This window comes from Rousettus aegyptiacus, unplaced genomic scaffold (genome assembly GCF_014176215.1).
Source record: "Rousettus aegyptiacus isolate mRouAeg1 unplaced genomic scaffold, mRouAeg1.p scaffold_m13_p_12, whole genome shotgun sequence".
NCBI classification, from domain to species: domain Eukaryota; kingdom Metazoa; phylum Chordata; class Mammalia; order Chiroptera; family Pteropodidae; genus Rousettus; species Rousettus aegyptiacus.
The window spans coordinates 67,279,119-67,296,454 of NW_023416287.1; the positions used below are offsets into that span (position 1 = coordinate 67,279,119).

At 39.4% G+C, this 17,336-nt stretch overlaps 1 protein-coding gene across 12 annotated transcripts in view; it reads left to right on the plus strand.

Moving 5' to 3' along the window:
* Positions 1-17,336, plus strand: part of FHOD3 (formin homology 2 domain containing 3) — a 413,611-nt gene that overhangs the window by 316,807 nt on the left and 79,468 nt on the right. For 8 of the 12 annotated variants that reach the window (XM_036229056.1, XM_036229058.1, XM_036229061.1 and 5 more), the window contains 3 exons: positions 4,696-4,830; positions 9,287-9,337; positions 15,159-15,373. In XM_036229056.1, the coding sequence (XP_036084949.1) occupies positions 4,696-4,830; positions 9,287-9,337; positions 15,159-15,373 (401 nt within the window). The remainder of the gene's footprint in view (positions 1-4,695; positions 4,831-9,286; positions 9,338-15,158; positions 15,374-17,336) is intronic. The other 4 variants (XM_036229060.1, XM_036229066.1, XM_036229059.1 and 1 more) reach the window with 3 other exon arrangements.

Consider the following 17,336-nt stretch of genomic DNA (forward strand, 5'->3'; position numbering starts at 1 on the left):
CGATGCATATACTCTCACTGAAACCTACTTCCTGAGTCAGGAGTATTATTATCTCCATTTTTCACACAAGTAAACTGAGGCTCAGAGAGGTTAAATGAGTGGCCACTCTCAGGTTTTCTCACTTCACGCCCTGTGCCCATTCCTTTACATTATAGCTGGTCCTCAGACTGGCCAAGATTAAACATTGCAGCAACTTCCAAACACTGTAGGTATTTTTCTGGTAAACAATACGAAAGGTAAAAATCTGTTAAAGATGCCTTTATAAAGAGAATATTTTATCATGCTAGCTCGGATTTTGGTACTTGGGTTTTTTTTTTAAATGATAATTTGGGATATCCCCTTTGTACAGTTTGAGTGCATTCCAGGTTGGTATTGTAGGTTGAGCCCATTTCTAGAAACAGGATTTACAGGACCAGGGTTTATGCTGTCACATGTTGGAGACCTAGGGAAATTTAACTTATTAATACTACATTTATAACCCTTTGTTTCTAGTGTGACCAAAGTGGCTTATATGCATCCAGAACAGGTAAACTGTCGGGGGTCCTTTCATTCTCTCTTCTTGCTACAGGGATCTGTGTCAGGGCACTCAAGAGAATGGATCTTGAGTTGCTTGAGGCATTTTGCTTTATTTCAGGAAAAGAAGAACCATTCCTCATTGCTTTGAGTTAGTGGCTCACATTTCAGTTCAGAAAGAACTGAAATGAATAAGGGAAGAACCTCCCGAGTTGTTAATGCTGCCTGCCCAATGTGTTTGCTGGTATACCCTGGGCTCAGAGCCAATATGCAGTCTGCTCATGCACAGTCCAGGTAGGCAGGAGGATGATCTGCATTTTCCTTCCTTAGAGGTGCCCGGGGAAGAATGATAGCATCTACCTGACAGGATTAGACACTTTTAACTTTTTCAAGTTCTAATACTATTCTCGTTTTAAACAAGGAAATGTTAATGTATGTGTTTTTCTTAACTTAGTGTACTGGCTAATACCACCAGAATAATGTCAAATATAAGCCATGATAGGGACATCATTGTATCATTTCTGATATCAAACTGCTCTTAATGGTTCAGCATTAAGAATGATGCTTGCCATAGTTTTAAAACTTTCTTTACTAAGTATCTATTGTCAGGTTTAGAAAGCTCTCTTTTATTCCAAAGCTCGATAAACGCTTTTAAAACCAACGGGTATTGAATTTAAACCTTTTCTGCACCTGCAGAGGTAGTCATTATTTTTCTCCTACAGTCTATTATGTGGTAAATTGCATTCATTGATAGTCTTATCTGAAAATGTTGTTGCATTCATTGGAAAAACCCAACATGATTTTATTTTAGATTTCTGTGATGGTGCTTCTAATTGCAATCAGTATATAAATTTCTATCCTCATAGTTCTTGTCTGGTTTTTGTGTCAAAGTAACATTAATAACATAAAGTGAGTTTCCCCTTCTTTCTCTTCTCTCAAACTTTGTGTATGGTTAAGACGAGCCCTGCCTTGAGTGGTAGAGATCACCTTAAAAATATCTGAGCCTAGTGGGGTTGTTTTTTTGTTTCGTTTTGTTTTTTTTGTGGATGTATATGTAATCAATTCAATTTACTTAATGGTTAATAGAGCTACCCAAAATTCCTATTTCTTTTGAGTCGGATTTGACATTACACATTTTTAGCAATTCAACCAGTTTTTGTAGTTTGTAATTGTATTGACATAAAATTTTCCCTCATTTTTTCTATATTTTTTATTTCTCCTATACCTGTCATCCTTGAACATTGCATATTTGTCTTTTTTTCTTAAACAATTTTGACAGAATTTGATGGCTCATTAGTTTTTTAAAAACATTATAAGCTAGCTTTCCGTTTATTGATTTTTCTCTATATGTCTTTATTTTCCTATTTCATCAGTCTCTGTTATCTTTACCCCTTTGTCTTCTTTGCATTTATTCCATTATTACTTTTCAAATTGTTGAGTTAATTACTCATTAATTTTTACTTTATTCTTTTCTAATATAAACACTTAAGGCAATAAATTTCCTTCTAAATACTTTTTAGAAGCAGTCTACAAGCTTCAATATATAGTTTTTTTCATTCTGTTACCCTTTGGATGTTTTCTAATTTTCTATATTTTTTTAATCTTCGACCTGAGTTAATTAGAAGTGTTTAAAATTTTCTAATTATACAGATTTTCAATTTATCTTCTTGTTATTTATTTTCAACTCAATTGCATTGTGGTTGGGAAGGTGGCCCACATAAAAACAATCAGCATTTAATCATGAGCTTTGTGATAATACTGATAGTTTTTAAGTAGTCTGTGTGTATTTGAGATGAATATGTTTTCTCTCATTTGGGGCACCAGGTTATATATGTTCATCTGTAAGATAAAATTTATTTATCAGGTTAAACAAAACTATTGTATCCATAATAATTTCTATCAATCAGTATGCAAGAGGTGTGGTAAACTTCTCTACTCTGATTATGGATTAGATTTGGCTGCATATAACAGGAAAAAAAAAAAACTGAACAGCTTAAGCAATAGAAATTATACAACATAGTCTGGACTGCATTTATGTGAAGTGTAAAGTTCTATCTATGCTTAACTGTCCAGGGCTGATGTAGCAACTCCCTAGTGAGCCTGTCATATAGGATTTGGTTACCCCTCCATGAAGTTATCAGGGATGGCAGTTTCTTCCTTGTACTTCTCCTATGACTAATAACCAGGGGTGACTCATCTTTTCTAGGAAGAATGGCTGTAGGACTTCTTCCTGCACTAAGGAAACTTGAGCTTCCCCCACCCTCACACACACATTCCCAGGCAGGTATATTCACTGAATTCTAGTAGGATTTTATCCAAGCTGTATTTCAGAAATATTTGGATCTTAATTTAGAAGTTATTTTTCCCTCCAATATTTGAAGGCCCAGTTGTCCATAAATATTTCATTGGTTATTCCCCAGAGGTCTAACAGACTCTCTTCCCAGCTAAACCCCTTCTTTATTTTTAGTGTGGTTACCTAATTTTCTCTTCTCCCTTCCATTCTCCTGACTTAAAATTTCGGTGATACTCACCCCTATGATCCCTGGCTGAGGCCTCCCCATGGCTGCCCATCCCCGTGTGCCCTGTTCAGTGAACACTCCAAATCGTTTGCATGGCATTTCACAGAGTCAAGTGCTCTCCTTCCAGCATTCCGAGTGTTCTTGGATGCTTCTTGACATAGGATGATTTTTTTCTCAATTCTGTTCAAATTTCAGACCATTGCTATGTATGTCTTTTTATACCCATCTGTCATCCCAATACCTTATTTTAAGATGACACAATTTTCTCAAGGCAGTATATTGAGGAATCGATGTATGGCAAAATATCTTTAGTGCATGTAAAATAATATATAAGAAAGCAGTTTTAGATTGAAAGTTGATTCCAGCTCATCAAAGTCCTACCACAGACCAGCTTTAAAATGAATGTGTGTGTGAGAAAAAGAAATTGACAGCTTTTATGTCAAACATGTTGCTTAGTACTGTGTTATTTTATTTTTTATGCTATTTTTAATGATGAATAATTCAGTTTATTTAAACTAAAACAAAAACATTTTCCCATTCCTTGCCCCTGGCAACCACCAGTGTTCTCTGTGTCTGAAAGCTTGGTATGTATGTATGTATGTATGTATGTATTTTCTAGATTCCACATATAAGAGAGATCATGCAGTATTTGTCTTTCTCTGTCTGATTTATTTTATTTAGCACAATGCCCTAGAGGTCCATTCATGTTGTCACAAATGGCAAGATTTCATCCTTTTATATGGCTGAATGATATTCCATTATATGTATGTATGTATGTATGTATGTATGTGTGTATGTATATATATACCATATCTTCTTTATCCATTCATCCATTGATAATTACTTAGTTATTTCCATCCCTTGGCTATTGTAAAGAATGCTGCGGTGAACATGGGGTGTATATCTTTTTGAGTTAGCATTTTTGTCTCCTTTGGATAAATATCTAGAAGTAGAATTGCTGGGTCATATGGTAGTTCTATTTTTAATTTTTTGAGGAACCTCCATACTGTTTTCCATAGTGGCTACACTAATTTACAGTTCCACCAACAGTGTACAAGGGTTCCATTTTCTCCACATCCTCACGAGCACTTGTTACTTGTTGATTTATTAATGATAGTCATTCTAACAGGTGTAAGATGATCTCTCATTGTGCCTTTAAAATCTCTTATGATTAGTGATGTAGAGTATCTTTTCATGTATCTGTTGGCCATCTGTATGTCCTCTTTGGAGATGTGTCTATTCAGATCTTATGCCCATTTTTTTTTTTATTGGATTGTTTGTTTGTTTGTTTTTTGCTGTCAAGTTGTACAAGTTCTTTATATATTTTGGATATCAGCCCCTTATCAGATATATAACTTGCAAATATTTTCTCCCATTCAGTAGGTTGCCTTTTCATTTCGTTGACGGTTTCCTTGGCTGTAGAACACTTGGTATTTTGCATATGTTGCCGCCTTTTTGTCTTCCATGTGCATGAAGGAGGTTACTTATCTCTATTTACAGATGAAGATCCTAAAGCGAAACACCTGAGACACTCAATAATTTCCCCCAAGTACTACCTAGGTTCTGGCACGTTCTCAAGTCTTACCAAGGTCTGACTGATTCCTACTTCAGTACTTTTAATCTCAGGTCAAGCTACTAAAATGTTAACTCATTGTATCTTTAGATCATCACTGAGCGGCCTTCTCACATCATCCTTTAGGCAGCACCAAGAGTCACTGGCAGCAGAGAGAGAGAGGCGACGACAGGAGAGAGAAGAGAGGTTGCAGAGAATAGAACGGGAAGAAAGGAACAAATTCAGGTAAGAAGGATTTTTAGATTGTTAAAATAATAAATTGAAATTAAAGCACATGGTTTCACAACTCCGTATGATGAATAATAATGTTATAGGGCTAGGAAGTAATGCATGTTTTGGATTTTATTGTTATATTCAAGGAAGAGAAAGACATACCTGACATAGGCTAGATCTGTTTTTTTTTTTTTTTAATGGCCTTTTTTTTCTCTAACCATATGGCAGGAAGCTCAGCCAACAAACCAAATATGATTAAGGATTTGTGTATTCTTGAGTCCTCCATTATCTAAAATAGTTTTATCCAGGTCTTCCTAAAGACAGAGAATCTAATAGTCTTAACTTAGTTTGCCATTTCCCCCTAAAGCTACTCATGTTTTATTCATATTTTATTGGATGACTTAAAGAAAATGCTTTTCCCACTTTCTGCTTTGATTCTCATTCCCTGTAGGAATCTTCAATATTTTTTTTTTAAAAACAATAGTTCTCCTATGGGGAGAAAAAGTCACTGTGCCAATTACCCCCTGCTCATTGTCCCCTAGTCTCCTTGTCTCTGTCCAGCTTTAAGAATATGTGGCTGGATATGGTCCATGTCATGTTCTGTGTCTCAGGCGGCCTCTGCTGAGTCAAGTACTGCAGTTTCTCCTTCAGCCAGCTCACCCGTTCTCATACTTGCCTTCATTCTCTTTTCTTCCTTGGGCTTCTTGCTGTACAGTGCTTTATGGAATACAGAACACTTGCTGAGTCTTTCTTTACACATTTTCTTCCTGCTACTCTTTACCTCCCCCCTTTCTTTTCCTTCCTTCCCTCTTGACTTCCCCTTCTCCACATCTCTACCTTTTTTTAATCTTCCCAGTCATCTCTCCTATAGCTTCTATGTTTTTTCTTCTTTTCATTTCTCTCCCCATCTCCATTTCCTGTTTCCTCAGTTCATTTTCTTTAGCAACCAATAGTTTCATCAAATACTCCTGGTTAAACCTACAAAGAATGGGAAGCATTGTCAATGAATATTTACATGTTTCAAAACATTATTTTTTTATTAGCAGTCAGGAAGAATATGTATGATTGTAGGAATGATCAAAATATGGGCAGAGTTGTGAAGCTGCCTTAAGTGTAACTCACTACTGTATGAAACAAATATTCCAAATCTGTGTTGAAAAGATAACCCTGGCTTTTGTAAGGCTGGCTTAATAGACGTCATGAAGTAAACCAACATCAGTCCCCCACGATTGTATGGCATATCCTGAGCTATCAGATTTCTACCAAATGATACATGGAAATGCCAGACCTGAATGCTCCATTTCTCATGAGGTAGTTCTGGAAGTTGTCACTTTTGGAAAGACCAATTTGTAAAACTTCCAAAACAGGTTAAATGCTTCCTGAGTCATAGCTTTCTGAGAGATTAACATATTTTACCACCAAATAGCAGAGAATCTGACTGAAACACCTGGAAAATTCGAGGATTAGCTTACACATCTAAAGATTTTGATTGAAACCTCTTAAAACGGTACCAGTTCTGGGCAAGATGGAGTCAGCACACTGCCTCCTGTCTCTTTTGCGTCACTGCATGTGCCATAAATCGTGGACAGAGTACATGGAGCTCTGAAAACTCTGAAGTATGAAAAGGAGCAGAGGAATTGGGGGAGGAGACGAGCATTTAGAGTTCCAGCAAACCCGTGAAAGTTTACCATTTTTCCCTTCAATATCACCTGGCATGTACTCAAAGTCACCCCAAAACCCAGAAGCATGTACCACGTGTGCATGAAAGGGCTTTAAGAGAGAGCCTCTCTTTCTGGACTGAGGAGTGGTAAAAGGAATTCCTGTGGGTCAGAGAGTGGAGAAAATCTCCTGTTTTTTTTTTTTTCATATTTTTTTCCCTCTCTCCTACCCCAGCCTCCAAGCAATATTGTTAAAGAAGCATAGTGATGGCAGCAGTGTCCAGGCAGGTGCCTGAAACTCTGCGGAGGGAGAGGAATTCTTTCTCTAACCAGAAGAGCTATGACCCCAGGAGCAGTAGGGAAATCACCATTTTTCTTGGTGTCTTTCTGCTGCATTGCCCTAGATGCAGATGGAGTTATTGAAAGTAAGCAGCAGAGCAGGGAAAATAAAGCCCAAGCTTTCTGACTAAAGGACCAGGAAGGAGACCTAAGGTAGCCAGAAAATGATAGGAAAGCCACAGAGCATATAGAAATCAAGAAAACACTCCTGAGCCCATCTCCAATATGTGTATGTGTAGCTCAGAGCCTGAACAGCATACCACAGACTTTGAGAGTTAAGTACAGAGTGGACCACCACTCAGATCCCCGGCTGGCCACATAGCACCAAAAGTATTTGAAAACTGAGCTAATATTGGAACCAAGGTCAGAAGGCAGTCAGAACTTGCTGGCTGAATCTGACCTAGCTGATTGCCTACTAAAGGAAAACAAAAAAGAACAATCAAGGTCCTTCATAGAATTTAAAAAAGGACCCGGAGTCTCATTACAAAATATTTTAAATGTACGGAATGTACAAAGTAACTTGTCATACAAATAACCAGGAAAATCTGAACTCAAAGGGAAAAGAGAATCAAAATATGCTAACCACAAAAGGATGTAGATGTCATTATCAGATAAAGACTTTAAAGCATCTATTATAAACAGGCTTTAAGAAGGAAGGGGAAATAATTTTGAAATAATTTTAAAACAAATGAAAAGCAAAGTCTGTGCAAAGAGCTAAATGGAAATACATGGAGATCTGAAAAATACAGTAACCAAAATAAAAAATTCATAGGATGTGCTCAGTAGCAGAATAGAGATGAGAAAAGAATCACTGAACTTGAAGGTAGAACAGTAGAAATTATCCAATCTGAAAAACAAAACACAAAATTGAAGAAAGGTACCTCAGAGACTCATGGAACAATACTAAAATGTCTAGCATTCACATCACTTAAGTCCAAGAAGAATAAAACAAGTGTGTATAGTTCATTATGTTATGAGATATACAATCTCCAGAATCTTTCTGTGCTCTTAAATGACCAGCGAAATCTTTTTCAGACCAAGACCAACTAGTGTGCAGTTAGTTATGAGCATGATATCTGAAGATGAGTTGCCTGGGTCTAATCCTCACTCTATGAATGTAGGTAGGTAGGTAGGTAGGTAAGTAGGAAGGAAGGAAGGAAGGAAGGAAGGAAGGAAGGAAGGAAGGAAGGAAGGAAGGAAGGAAGGAAGGAAGGAAGGAAATCAAATCAAATCTTGTTCAGGAAAAAATGCTGATTATTAGGAGAAACCACACACAACTATTAATTATAATGACTGTAGACCCTTCCCAAAAGTCTGAGGATGTGAATGAAAAGAAATTAAAAAAAAAAAAAGAAATAGGAAAATATTTATAAAGTCGTTGCTGGGATTACCCAAATGGCTAACTTTTCATCAGCCATTTCATTAAGCTATTCATGCTCCTTGTGCTGTTTCCCTTGGATACCATCTAAAAGTTCTTCCTTATCTGTTCTTATTTTTGTTGATATGGTCTTAAATTTCTTGGTTTTGTTACAGAAAAATTTATTTTTAGTATGGAAAGTGATGAGATTGTATGTTTATAAGTAACGACTAATTCGAGTCTTTTTTTTTTCTCTCTCTCCTAACCTGTTTTAGTTGCTTTGACTTGTTGCACCTTTATATCCACTTACCAATGCATCAAGGGGTAGAATGCTACATTAGGTCCAGCATAGAGAACAGTGATGTCAGAATTCTCCAGGAAAATAAATGGTCTCCTGGGAGGTTACTGGCCATACAGTCTTAAACTTAGATTCATGTTGGAACCTCATCAGTAGGAACAGAGAAAAAAAAAAAAACATTAAAATTGGACTAAGTTGAACATTTTCTGTTGTTGGTCCAGACAAAAGAGAATACACAAAGCAAGAGCTTCCATTGATCCCTGCAGAGGAATGAAGGATGCGAGGGGTGAGGAGAAAGAATCCTAGGCTGTGGGAAGAATGTCCAAACTGAGAAGTACAACAAAATGTTCAAGACACTTAGAGCCACACAAATTTAATTCTTGAGATGCAAGTTGTGGAGATACCAGAGCTTGATTGGATGTTAATCACCACTGAAAGCTATTCATGCTTGTCATTGCCATATTTTATTTATGAATTTTTTCATCTTTAAAAAAAAAAAAAACACTTTTTTCTTCTTCTCTTCCCATGTACTTGTGTTTTTCTTCCCCAAGAGTAATTAGTCGTATCTCTGAGTAAATCCAATAATTCCATGTTTTCAGGTATACTTATGATTTTATTTAAAAATCCATTATACTTAGTACTTTTAAAGTGCAGTTTTTACACTAGGTTTTAAAAAATTCTACTATAAGCACTTTTCATTTCTGAGGTGACAGAGGGCTTTCATGATTTACTGTTAATAATTTCTTGGCAATTTCATGAGCATCTAAATCTTTTATTTTCTTTCCTTATTTTATTTCTTCTGCATATTTCTATTAGCCGAGAATATTTAGACAAAAGAGAGGAGCAAAGACAAGCAAGAGAAGAAAGGTTTGTATATCTTTTCTTTCCCATGGTAACCAAATGGCACGTGACTTTGCACTCTTAACCAAGCATGCAGAGGAGATTGTATTAATTAAAATGTGATATCTTCACCTAAGACACCGAAGACCTTGAATAACTGGCCTTTTGCAGAATAGTGTTCTGATTATCTAAATTTTCCAAGAAAGTACAGATTTATTATTTATGGTGTGAAATATGCATGTTTCTCCAGAATTCTTCTCCAAATGAGCGTATTAGTTTAATATGTTGACATGCAGTATATATTACAATTACCCTGCACCACCACTTCTGAGCCCGAGGTGAGTGTCCCTATTGCATGATTCCAGGTCATTTGTTCAGCATTCCTGCAACAAATATTTCAGCACGCACACTGCGCCAGGCCCCGCCGGGGCGCCAGACCCACCTGAGACTCTCGCTGAATGTGCCTGATCACTTCCCTGTCTCCTTGCTGAACTGTACTCAGTTCCTGGATGGCAGGAACTGTGCCTGGTTTGCTTTGGTTGTCAGTGCCTGCCACAATACTTGACACACATATAAGGCACTTTCAAGGATGTATGGAATAAATGAGCGAATGAGCTACCAGCTTTATTTAAGACATTCAGACTGTAAACCAGTTTTTAAATTGCACTGGCAACATGCTGTGGATCCCATTAAAAGATATGAAGTTAGTGTGTTCAGTGTCTGATAAATTTAGATAAGCAAAGGAAACTGGAAGTAGAACCGCCAGACCGTTTTTTACCCTGTAGCACTGCAGTTAGTCCCTCCACCACCAGAGGGAGGTACTGCATGGAGACTTGGAAAGGCTGATTTTATATCAGAGCCAGTTGGGAGCCTACCAACCTCTGAACTATGCCAATAAAAAAATGGACTTGTGCTAATTTTTTTTTAGACACCATAATAGATCAGGGCAGTCTGAGGCAAAGAGGAGTGGAGTCTGCCTGTGTTCAATTTAAAAATTAGATGCTTAGGTCAGCCTCATAAACAAAACTATGGCATTGCTTTAATTTCAGAGTTTTCTATTATTGCCATGTTAATAACCAGTTGTGGCCAGCAAATTTAGAGTGGGAGATGCTGGTAAAGAAACAAGAAACTTCTATTTCTCTAATTCATACCTATTTTTGACATTGAGGGACATGACGTGTACTTTTACTGAAAATGCTGTTGACTTTATGCCCAGGCTTAAGAAATCAAATTTTATCTTATTTTGTGTAGCTTTTTCTCCAGATTCTGCACTTTTTGAGCTTTTGACAACTTAACTGTCAGGTAATGTCTGCACAGGCAAGGCCTGATAGCTCCTGGGGAGATGTCAGGGTCTGAATTGGTTCCGACTGATCTCAAAATGTTCCACGCCACCAAAGTCTACCTTTTCCTGGATATTATTTACTGTCCTTTTTCCTCTGTTGTCTCCTCTCATCGTCACCTTGCCCCATGCAGCCCTTCTGCCTGGGCTTTCTTAGCTGGTGCAGGGGCAGGATCTCCATCGTCCCTTGTAAGACCTTTCCTTATAGCCCACCTCTGTTTACACAGAGGTTTGGGTAAGCAGCCAAACATTTTCTTCTGGTTTGGACCAGCCACTTTCCATAGTTAGTTTGAGTATTGAATTATCTGGTGAGGATGGGAGTGAGGGAGATATACTTACGCCCCTGTTTGGAAGCTGTTGGGGGTTTCTGGTAAGCCAGGAAAAGATAAGACTTTAAGTATAATGGACTTTGGAAATGAGTGGGGAAGCTAATGGAGATCATAAGTGGAAACAGGTTCAGAAATAAGGAAGACTCCATCTATTAACTCTTCGTGATAGAGCCAGGCATGTGTGTAGGGTTCCATGTTTCTCACTCTTAGAAACAACATCTCAGAAAAAATGGCCAGAGTCACAGCAGAAAGTTTTTTCAGGTTTGTAACATCAATATAACAAGATGCATGTCATTTTGCCATTTTGAAGTGTAATGGCCATCCAGACATGTCTGATTTTATCTCATTTATTTTATGTCACCTCATTTCATAATTTCAGGCAAACTTTTATTGACAATGGTCAGACCCAGAGTAAGTTTTCGTTGAGGTGCTATTTCTGATTTTTTTTTTTTAATATTAGAAGAAAAGCTTTATCTGATAATGACTGATTTAAGTGATATTCATGAATAATTTTTTAAAGGGAGTAGTAAGGAATGATATTCAGGCTGGAGGCATGTTGGGGTGGGGGCCAAGATAGGAATTAGTCTGAAGGGATGGTGGGACATGGAGAGGAAATGCCTCATAGCAGGGAGGGCTGTGGGAACAGTCAGAGTGCAAGGGAAAAGTCAGGACTGGGCTAGGATTTGGGAAAGTGACATGCATGAAAGTGATCAGTGAAGCAGGAAGACAGAATTCTGAGCACTGCCTAACAGATATCGAGGCAGAGTAGAAGTTAGAGGGAGCCAGATTTTGGTTTAGTATGAGGGAGAATTTCTGCGTAGGAGGGTGGCAGGAAGAGCCATTAGTAGGTAGGTTCAGATTACTCTAAAGTCAAGCAGGATTTCTCTGGGGTCATGTCTAAAGCAACTGGACCTACCTATGCTCCCTTGGCTTTAGTACCAGCCCTGCTACCCACACCCATGGTAGATATTGAGCTCATCCCAAAGGTTTGTTTGACTCTCTCGCCCACTGGCCTGTGAGTTCCATGAGGTGGGGTTTTCCTTGTTGTTTTTTTTTTTTTTTTTTAATTAAATCTCTAGTGCCTACTGCAGTTCTTTGCACATGAAAGAACTGCAGTAGGCACTCAACAACTGTTCAATAAATATTGAAAAGATGAATGAATAAACAGAAGATATGGGCAAAAGTAAGATAAATGGGAAGGTAGCAAAGGTGAAAAGTCTTTCGTTGGGGCTGTGGTCCATGGATAGAAAACCTAGTGCCTTGTACATTGCAAGACTTCATCAGAGTCTAGGGGTTGTGTCAAGAAGAGACTTGTGATGGTCATTGCATGGGCTCCTGGGATCAAGTACTATTGGGCCCCTAAGTGGTGGCACTTAGAGTCACTCTGTAAAGAAATGTCATGATATAGGCCCAGTCTCCTCCCCAGGAATGGCTCAAGGTATGCGTGAGCCAGGAGAGGCTGCTGAGCTGTACTGAGCTCTAAAAGCCAGATGACCTGGCTCTTTCCATGCATATCAGCCCACCCTCACTACTCCAGCCCATTGCAGGTAAACACTGCTGCCTTTTTAGAAAGATTTCATAGCTCTTGACATACAGGCCTCCCTGCCCCTACAACTTTTTAAAGTTTTTAATTATGGCAAAATACACATACCATAAAATTTACTATCTTAACCATCTTTAAGTGTACAAATCAATAATGTTTAGTACATTCACATTGTTGTGCAGCCAATCTCCAGAACCCTTCATTTTGTAGAATTGAATCTTTCTACCCATTAAACAAGTCCCCATGCCCCCTCTTCTGCCATTTTTGTCTACCACATAAACATCCTCAGGATAATTCAGAATAAAGCTATGATTCTTCCCATGCCTTCTGGATGCTCAAGGATGGCATCCGTGAGACCAAGGGATGCATTGGAATAGTCACCCATTGGAATATCTCACCCTGGATGAGAAAACCCTGGAGTCCCCTAGAAAATGGGTGAATGCTTTGCCTACCAGCACATGCCTGCCACCTGGCTGCCCACAGGATGGGGTATGGAGAGGCCAGGACCAGGGCCAGGTCAGCTGTAATGAAGGTTGTAAATAAGTTGTCCTCTTGGCTTTGTTGCCTCTCTCCCTGCACTCTTCTGATTTCGCTAAGCACCACTTTGCTGCTTCAGGATTCCCATCTCCTGGACCCGTGCACGTCCCCTTATTTGCACATCATTCCTTGCCTGCCCCTTTCTCCTGTCACAGAGGGCTTGGACTCAATGCAAGGATGTTTGTGCTCACAGACTCCTGGGCTTGCAGCCTTCCTGGCCTAGAGTTTGCCACCATCTTGTTTAAAATATGTCTCCTATGGGCTCTGATTCTTGCCCTCAAGATCACTTTCCGCCAAGATTTCCATCACCTCCAGAGCCTGGTGATTTTTCCTTGCTGGTCAGAATTAAGTTCAGAAATGCTTTCCTTTTGTCACCTCTCCTAATTTTTGTGAGGTGGTGTTGTTGGCAAGGAAAGCCTAGAGTTTCTAAAGCTTTTTCACTCTCAGCATAGCGTCTTCATCCTGCAACTGTGAGGCAGCTGCTCTCGGAGCCAACCTCAGATGTTTGTACATATGGAGACCCACCACACATCTTTTATCAAAGATTCACAGTGAAAGTGAGCTCACTCCCCAAGAAAGGGAAATAGCATGCACTCGCCCCCGTCAGTACCCGGTGCTTCAGGTGGACCCTCTGCGGGTTGGGTGCTGCCCCACAGGGTTCTCACTGCATGTTTTGCCTGTTTCCTGTCAGCTGACAAGTGCAAGGTGCCCAGGGAAAGAACAAAGGAGGGTGATCTTTCTGTTCTCAAAAATCCTATCATCTGCTTGTTGAGAACAGACATACACATGTGAAAAGATGACTTAATATGCCAGGAAGTAAATGTAAAATGCCATCTGAGTTGAATGGACTACATATCCGACATGAGTTCAGAGGCAAGGCCAAGATCACTTCCAGCTGTGATGGTCAAAGCAGGCCTCACAGGAGGAGATGCACATGTGAGCCTGGCATGAGGAGTGGACTGCCTTTGGGCTGGCAGGGAAAAGGGCTGATTACAGACGTGGGGGAGCCATGCCTATCTTAAGGATGGATGAAGAAATGCATGATTTTTAAGTACAGTTTTAAAGGTTTTTTTGTTTTGTTTTGTTTTTATAGATCCCCCACCTTTCTTATCCAGGTGAATTAGGAGTGCCATGTAGGAGCTGTGGTGGGCCAGAGGTAGGGGCTTGCCCATTCAGGGGGTGCCAAAGCAGTGAATCTGGATGGATGTGAGTGAGGGTCTTGAATAAACTGTTTCAAAGTTTAATGTTAGGTAAGATAGAATGTGGCTACAGCTGAAATCATAAATTTATTTCTGAACAAATAATGGTGGGTAAAATTAGCAGACATCTGGAAGAGGCACATATTTCAAAGTTATTTTGGTCTGATCTATAAAGCTCACCATGAGGAATATGATTGGTAGCTGGTCTTAATAAACAGTTAGTGGGTTCTGCCTGCCTGAAATGCAAAACAGATGTATCTTTGTTCTTTTAAACTGACTTTGATGAATAAACTATATGTGACGTCAGGTCCAAGCTATTGGATGTCTGAGTACGACTCAGAAATATTTTAGAATATAAAAAAGTTTCCATGGTCGACACCGAGAGAACAAAGTGAATTCCAGTCACATTGCTGTTAGCATTGAAGCAGGTTCAGAAATTCAGAAAGGCCTCATCCAACACCCCCTTTCGCTATTTTGGGGGCACCGATTCTGTCTGCCGAACCAAGGCACCCTCCCACTTCACAGCCGTGACCTCCAAGGGCGTGCGGTTTTCAGCTGTCACTATTGAGCCTTTTCGATAGTCATTTGTGTTGTTTTGCTTATTCGTATAAATATTTCCTAAAAGAGCAAACTAGGATTCTGCAGCAGTGATCCAGTATCTGGAGACCGTGTGATGTGGCCATTCCCCCCAATTTGTTTGGTTATGAATGATGAGGGATTTTTAATCATTAGCATCTTGGCTTTGCTGGGTGTTTCTGGCACACTGGCCCTCCAGCCAGCCCTGCGCTGTGCTGTGTGCATCAGAAAACCAGCTCACTCTGCAGGTGTTTCGTCCATAAACAAGCATCAGCCACGGGCTCCTCTTTCTTTTTACGGAAACGCTTTGGAATTTAACTTTCAGATACAAATACTTGGAGCAGTTGGCAGCTGAGGCGCACGAGAAGGAAGTGAGAAGCCGAAGCGCAAGTCGGGGCAGAGCTGACCTCTCCTTGGACCTGACCTCACCGGCGGCTCCTGCCTCCCCCGCCCCTCTGAGCCCTAGCCCTTCATCTCTAGACTCACAAGAGGCTCTCACAGGAGCATCCTCCTCCCCGGGAACACCTCAGCATTTCCAAGGTGAGTCCTGGGAGAGGAGAGGGAAAACTGATGTGGGTTCATTAATAACAGACGAGCTTCTTCTGGGCGGTAGTAAACGTTCCTACATGCAAACTAACACTGAGAGGCAACTAAGGGTAAGCTTGGTGGGTGGGGGTGGGGGGCAGTGACTGTAACCTGTGCTCCCGCAAATAAAATAGATGTTTTCAGAGCCACTTATATTAAAGCAAAGATAGCCATAAGTATCGTCAATGTATGGTCATTGAAAAAGGAGGATACTGAAAATAAGTTACTGTGACATTTAAACCTAAATCACATGGTTTTAACATAGTAGTCTATAATTTGGATATTATTTATTTATTGGATCTGCCCCATAAAGTGGCTGCTTTGAAATGTTCTTAACCTAGGAATTATTGGTCTGGTTTAAATTAAACTGATGGAGAATAAAATTAAGCAGTGCCAGCAAAGAAAACTGTGGACCTCGTGAAAATAGGAGTTAAAAGTGAAATAAGAAAAAAAAAATCAAAATTAGTAAAGGTTACTGGCACGTGGTGCGGGTGGAGGTGCGTGTGCGCAGACAGACAGGCTCTCCCTGGAAAAATACCCTGTCGCCTTCGCTTTAGTTGGAGAAAAGCAGCGATATTGTACCCTGCAGCCTTGGAGCATCAGCTGTTTTCCTGATTGCTCTGCAAATTGTGGGTTGGTTTTCTTTCACTTTAACAGAGAGGATGGTTGTTGGGCACAGGCACCCACACAATGTGTGTTGATTAACCCTGCAACTAGCACTGTTTGGTTTAATCCAGTGTTACGGCTTACAGCCTGATATAGACTTAGCCAACAGAAGACAACAGAGACACTAAACTTTTAACTTTAGGAGGGTTGACTAAATATGGTGCAAAGTTTAATTTAAACAAGGCAGAACTCCATGACCTCAGCAGAACTGGATGTAACAGAACAATCTTGTCTGTCCAATTTTTTGCTGGCTCTCCAAGCCTCGGGGCTCATTCCGCAGGAGCAGGCTGGCTCTACCACAGCTTTCCATCACGTCCAGTTTCTCCTGGTCCCTGAGCCATGGAAGATTGTCCCAGGCAGATGGCTCAGTCATAGATGAGTAATGTCAGTCTGAAAATATTGAGACTCTGAGAATCAGGAAGAAAGGCTGTTCTATAACAGCTCTGTTCTTTCCAAATCCTGCCTGATATCAGTGCTTTATATAAATTGGGGTATTTCCAGAGACAATATGAAAAATATTCCCCAGCAAAGGGGTTCAGCAGTTTACAGAGTGGTCGTCTAAACTGTGAAATACAATGGCCCCAAGCTGAGAGGGCATTGTCAGTATCTGTAAATATTTTTTGTCCTCAAAAATTTTAATCTACTTCATGTTTGTTTGTAGCAGAAAGATAGTTCCTTAAGGATTTTGTTCAGTTACAGTCAAACTTGAGGCCATTCGAGCCAATTAAAAAGAACATTTGAAACGTTAATAAGAACATATAAAATACTTATTTTGAGTATATACTGATGCATTTGGAGAAAATAAAGTTATGTCAGTATGCTTTCGGAAAGAATAGCAAGTGTCATTTTCCTCTACAGAGAAGGAAATAATAGAGACTGAGTGAATGTTTGACTGAAATCAAATGATAAGTGGTCTCTACATCTGAGAAAGGAATATTAAATAAGACATAATTACAAATTGATAAAATGTATCATATGGTTTGCTTTTTTTCTAGAAAAAAGAGTGGTGGCTCTTGTGGAATCTAGAAGAGCTTCCCATCACATATAAGTAATTATCACCCAAGTCCATTGGAACCAGCAAAGTATTCTAATATCCTGTCCTAATACATAACTGCATTATACATTGGATATTATAAATGTATGAGAAGAAATACTATACAGAGGATGGTCTTAGAAAGAACTACTGAGGCTTCTTTCTGACTTGGGGATTTTGCCCTTATGACAAAGATACAAAGTTGGTAAAACAGAAAGG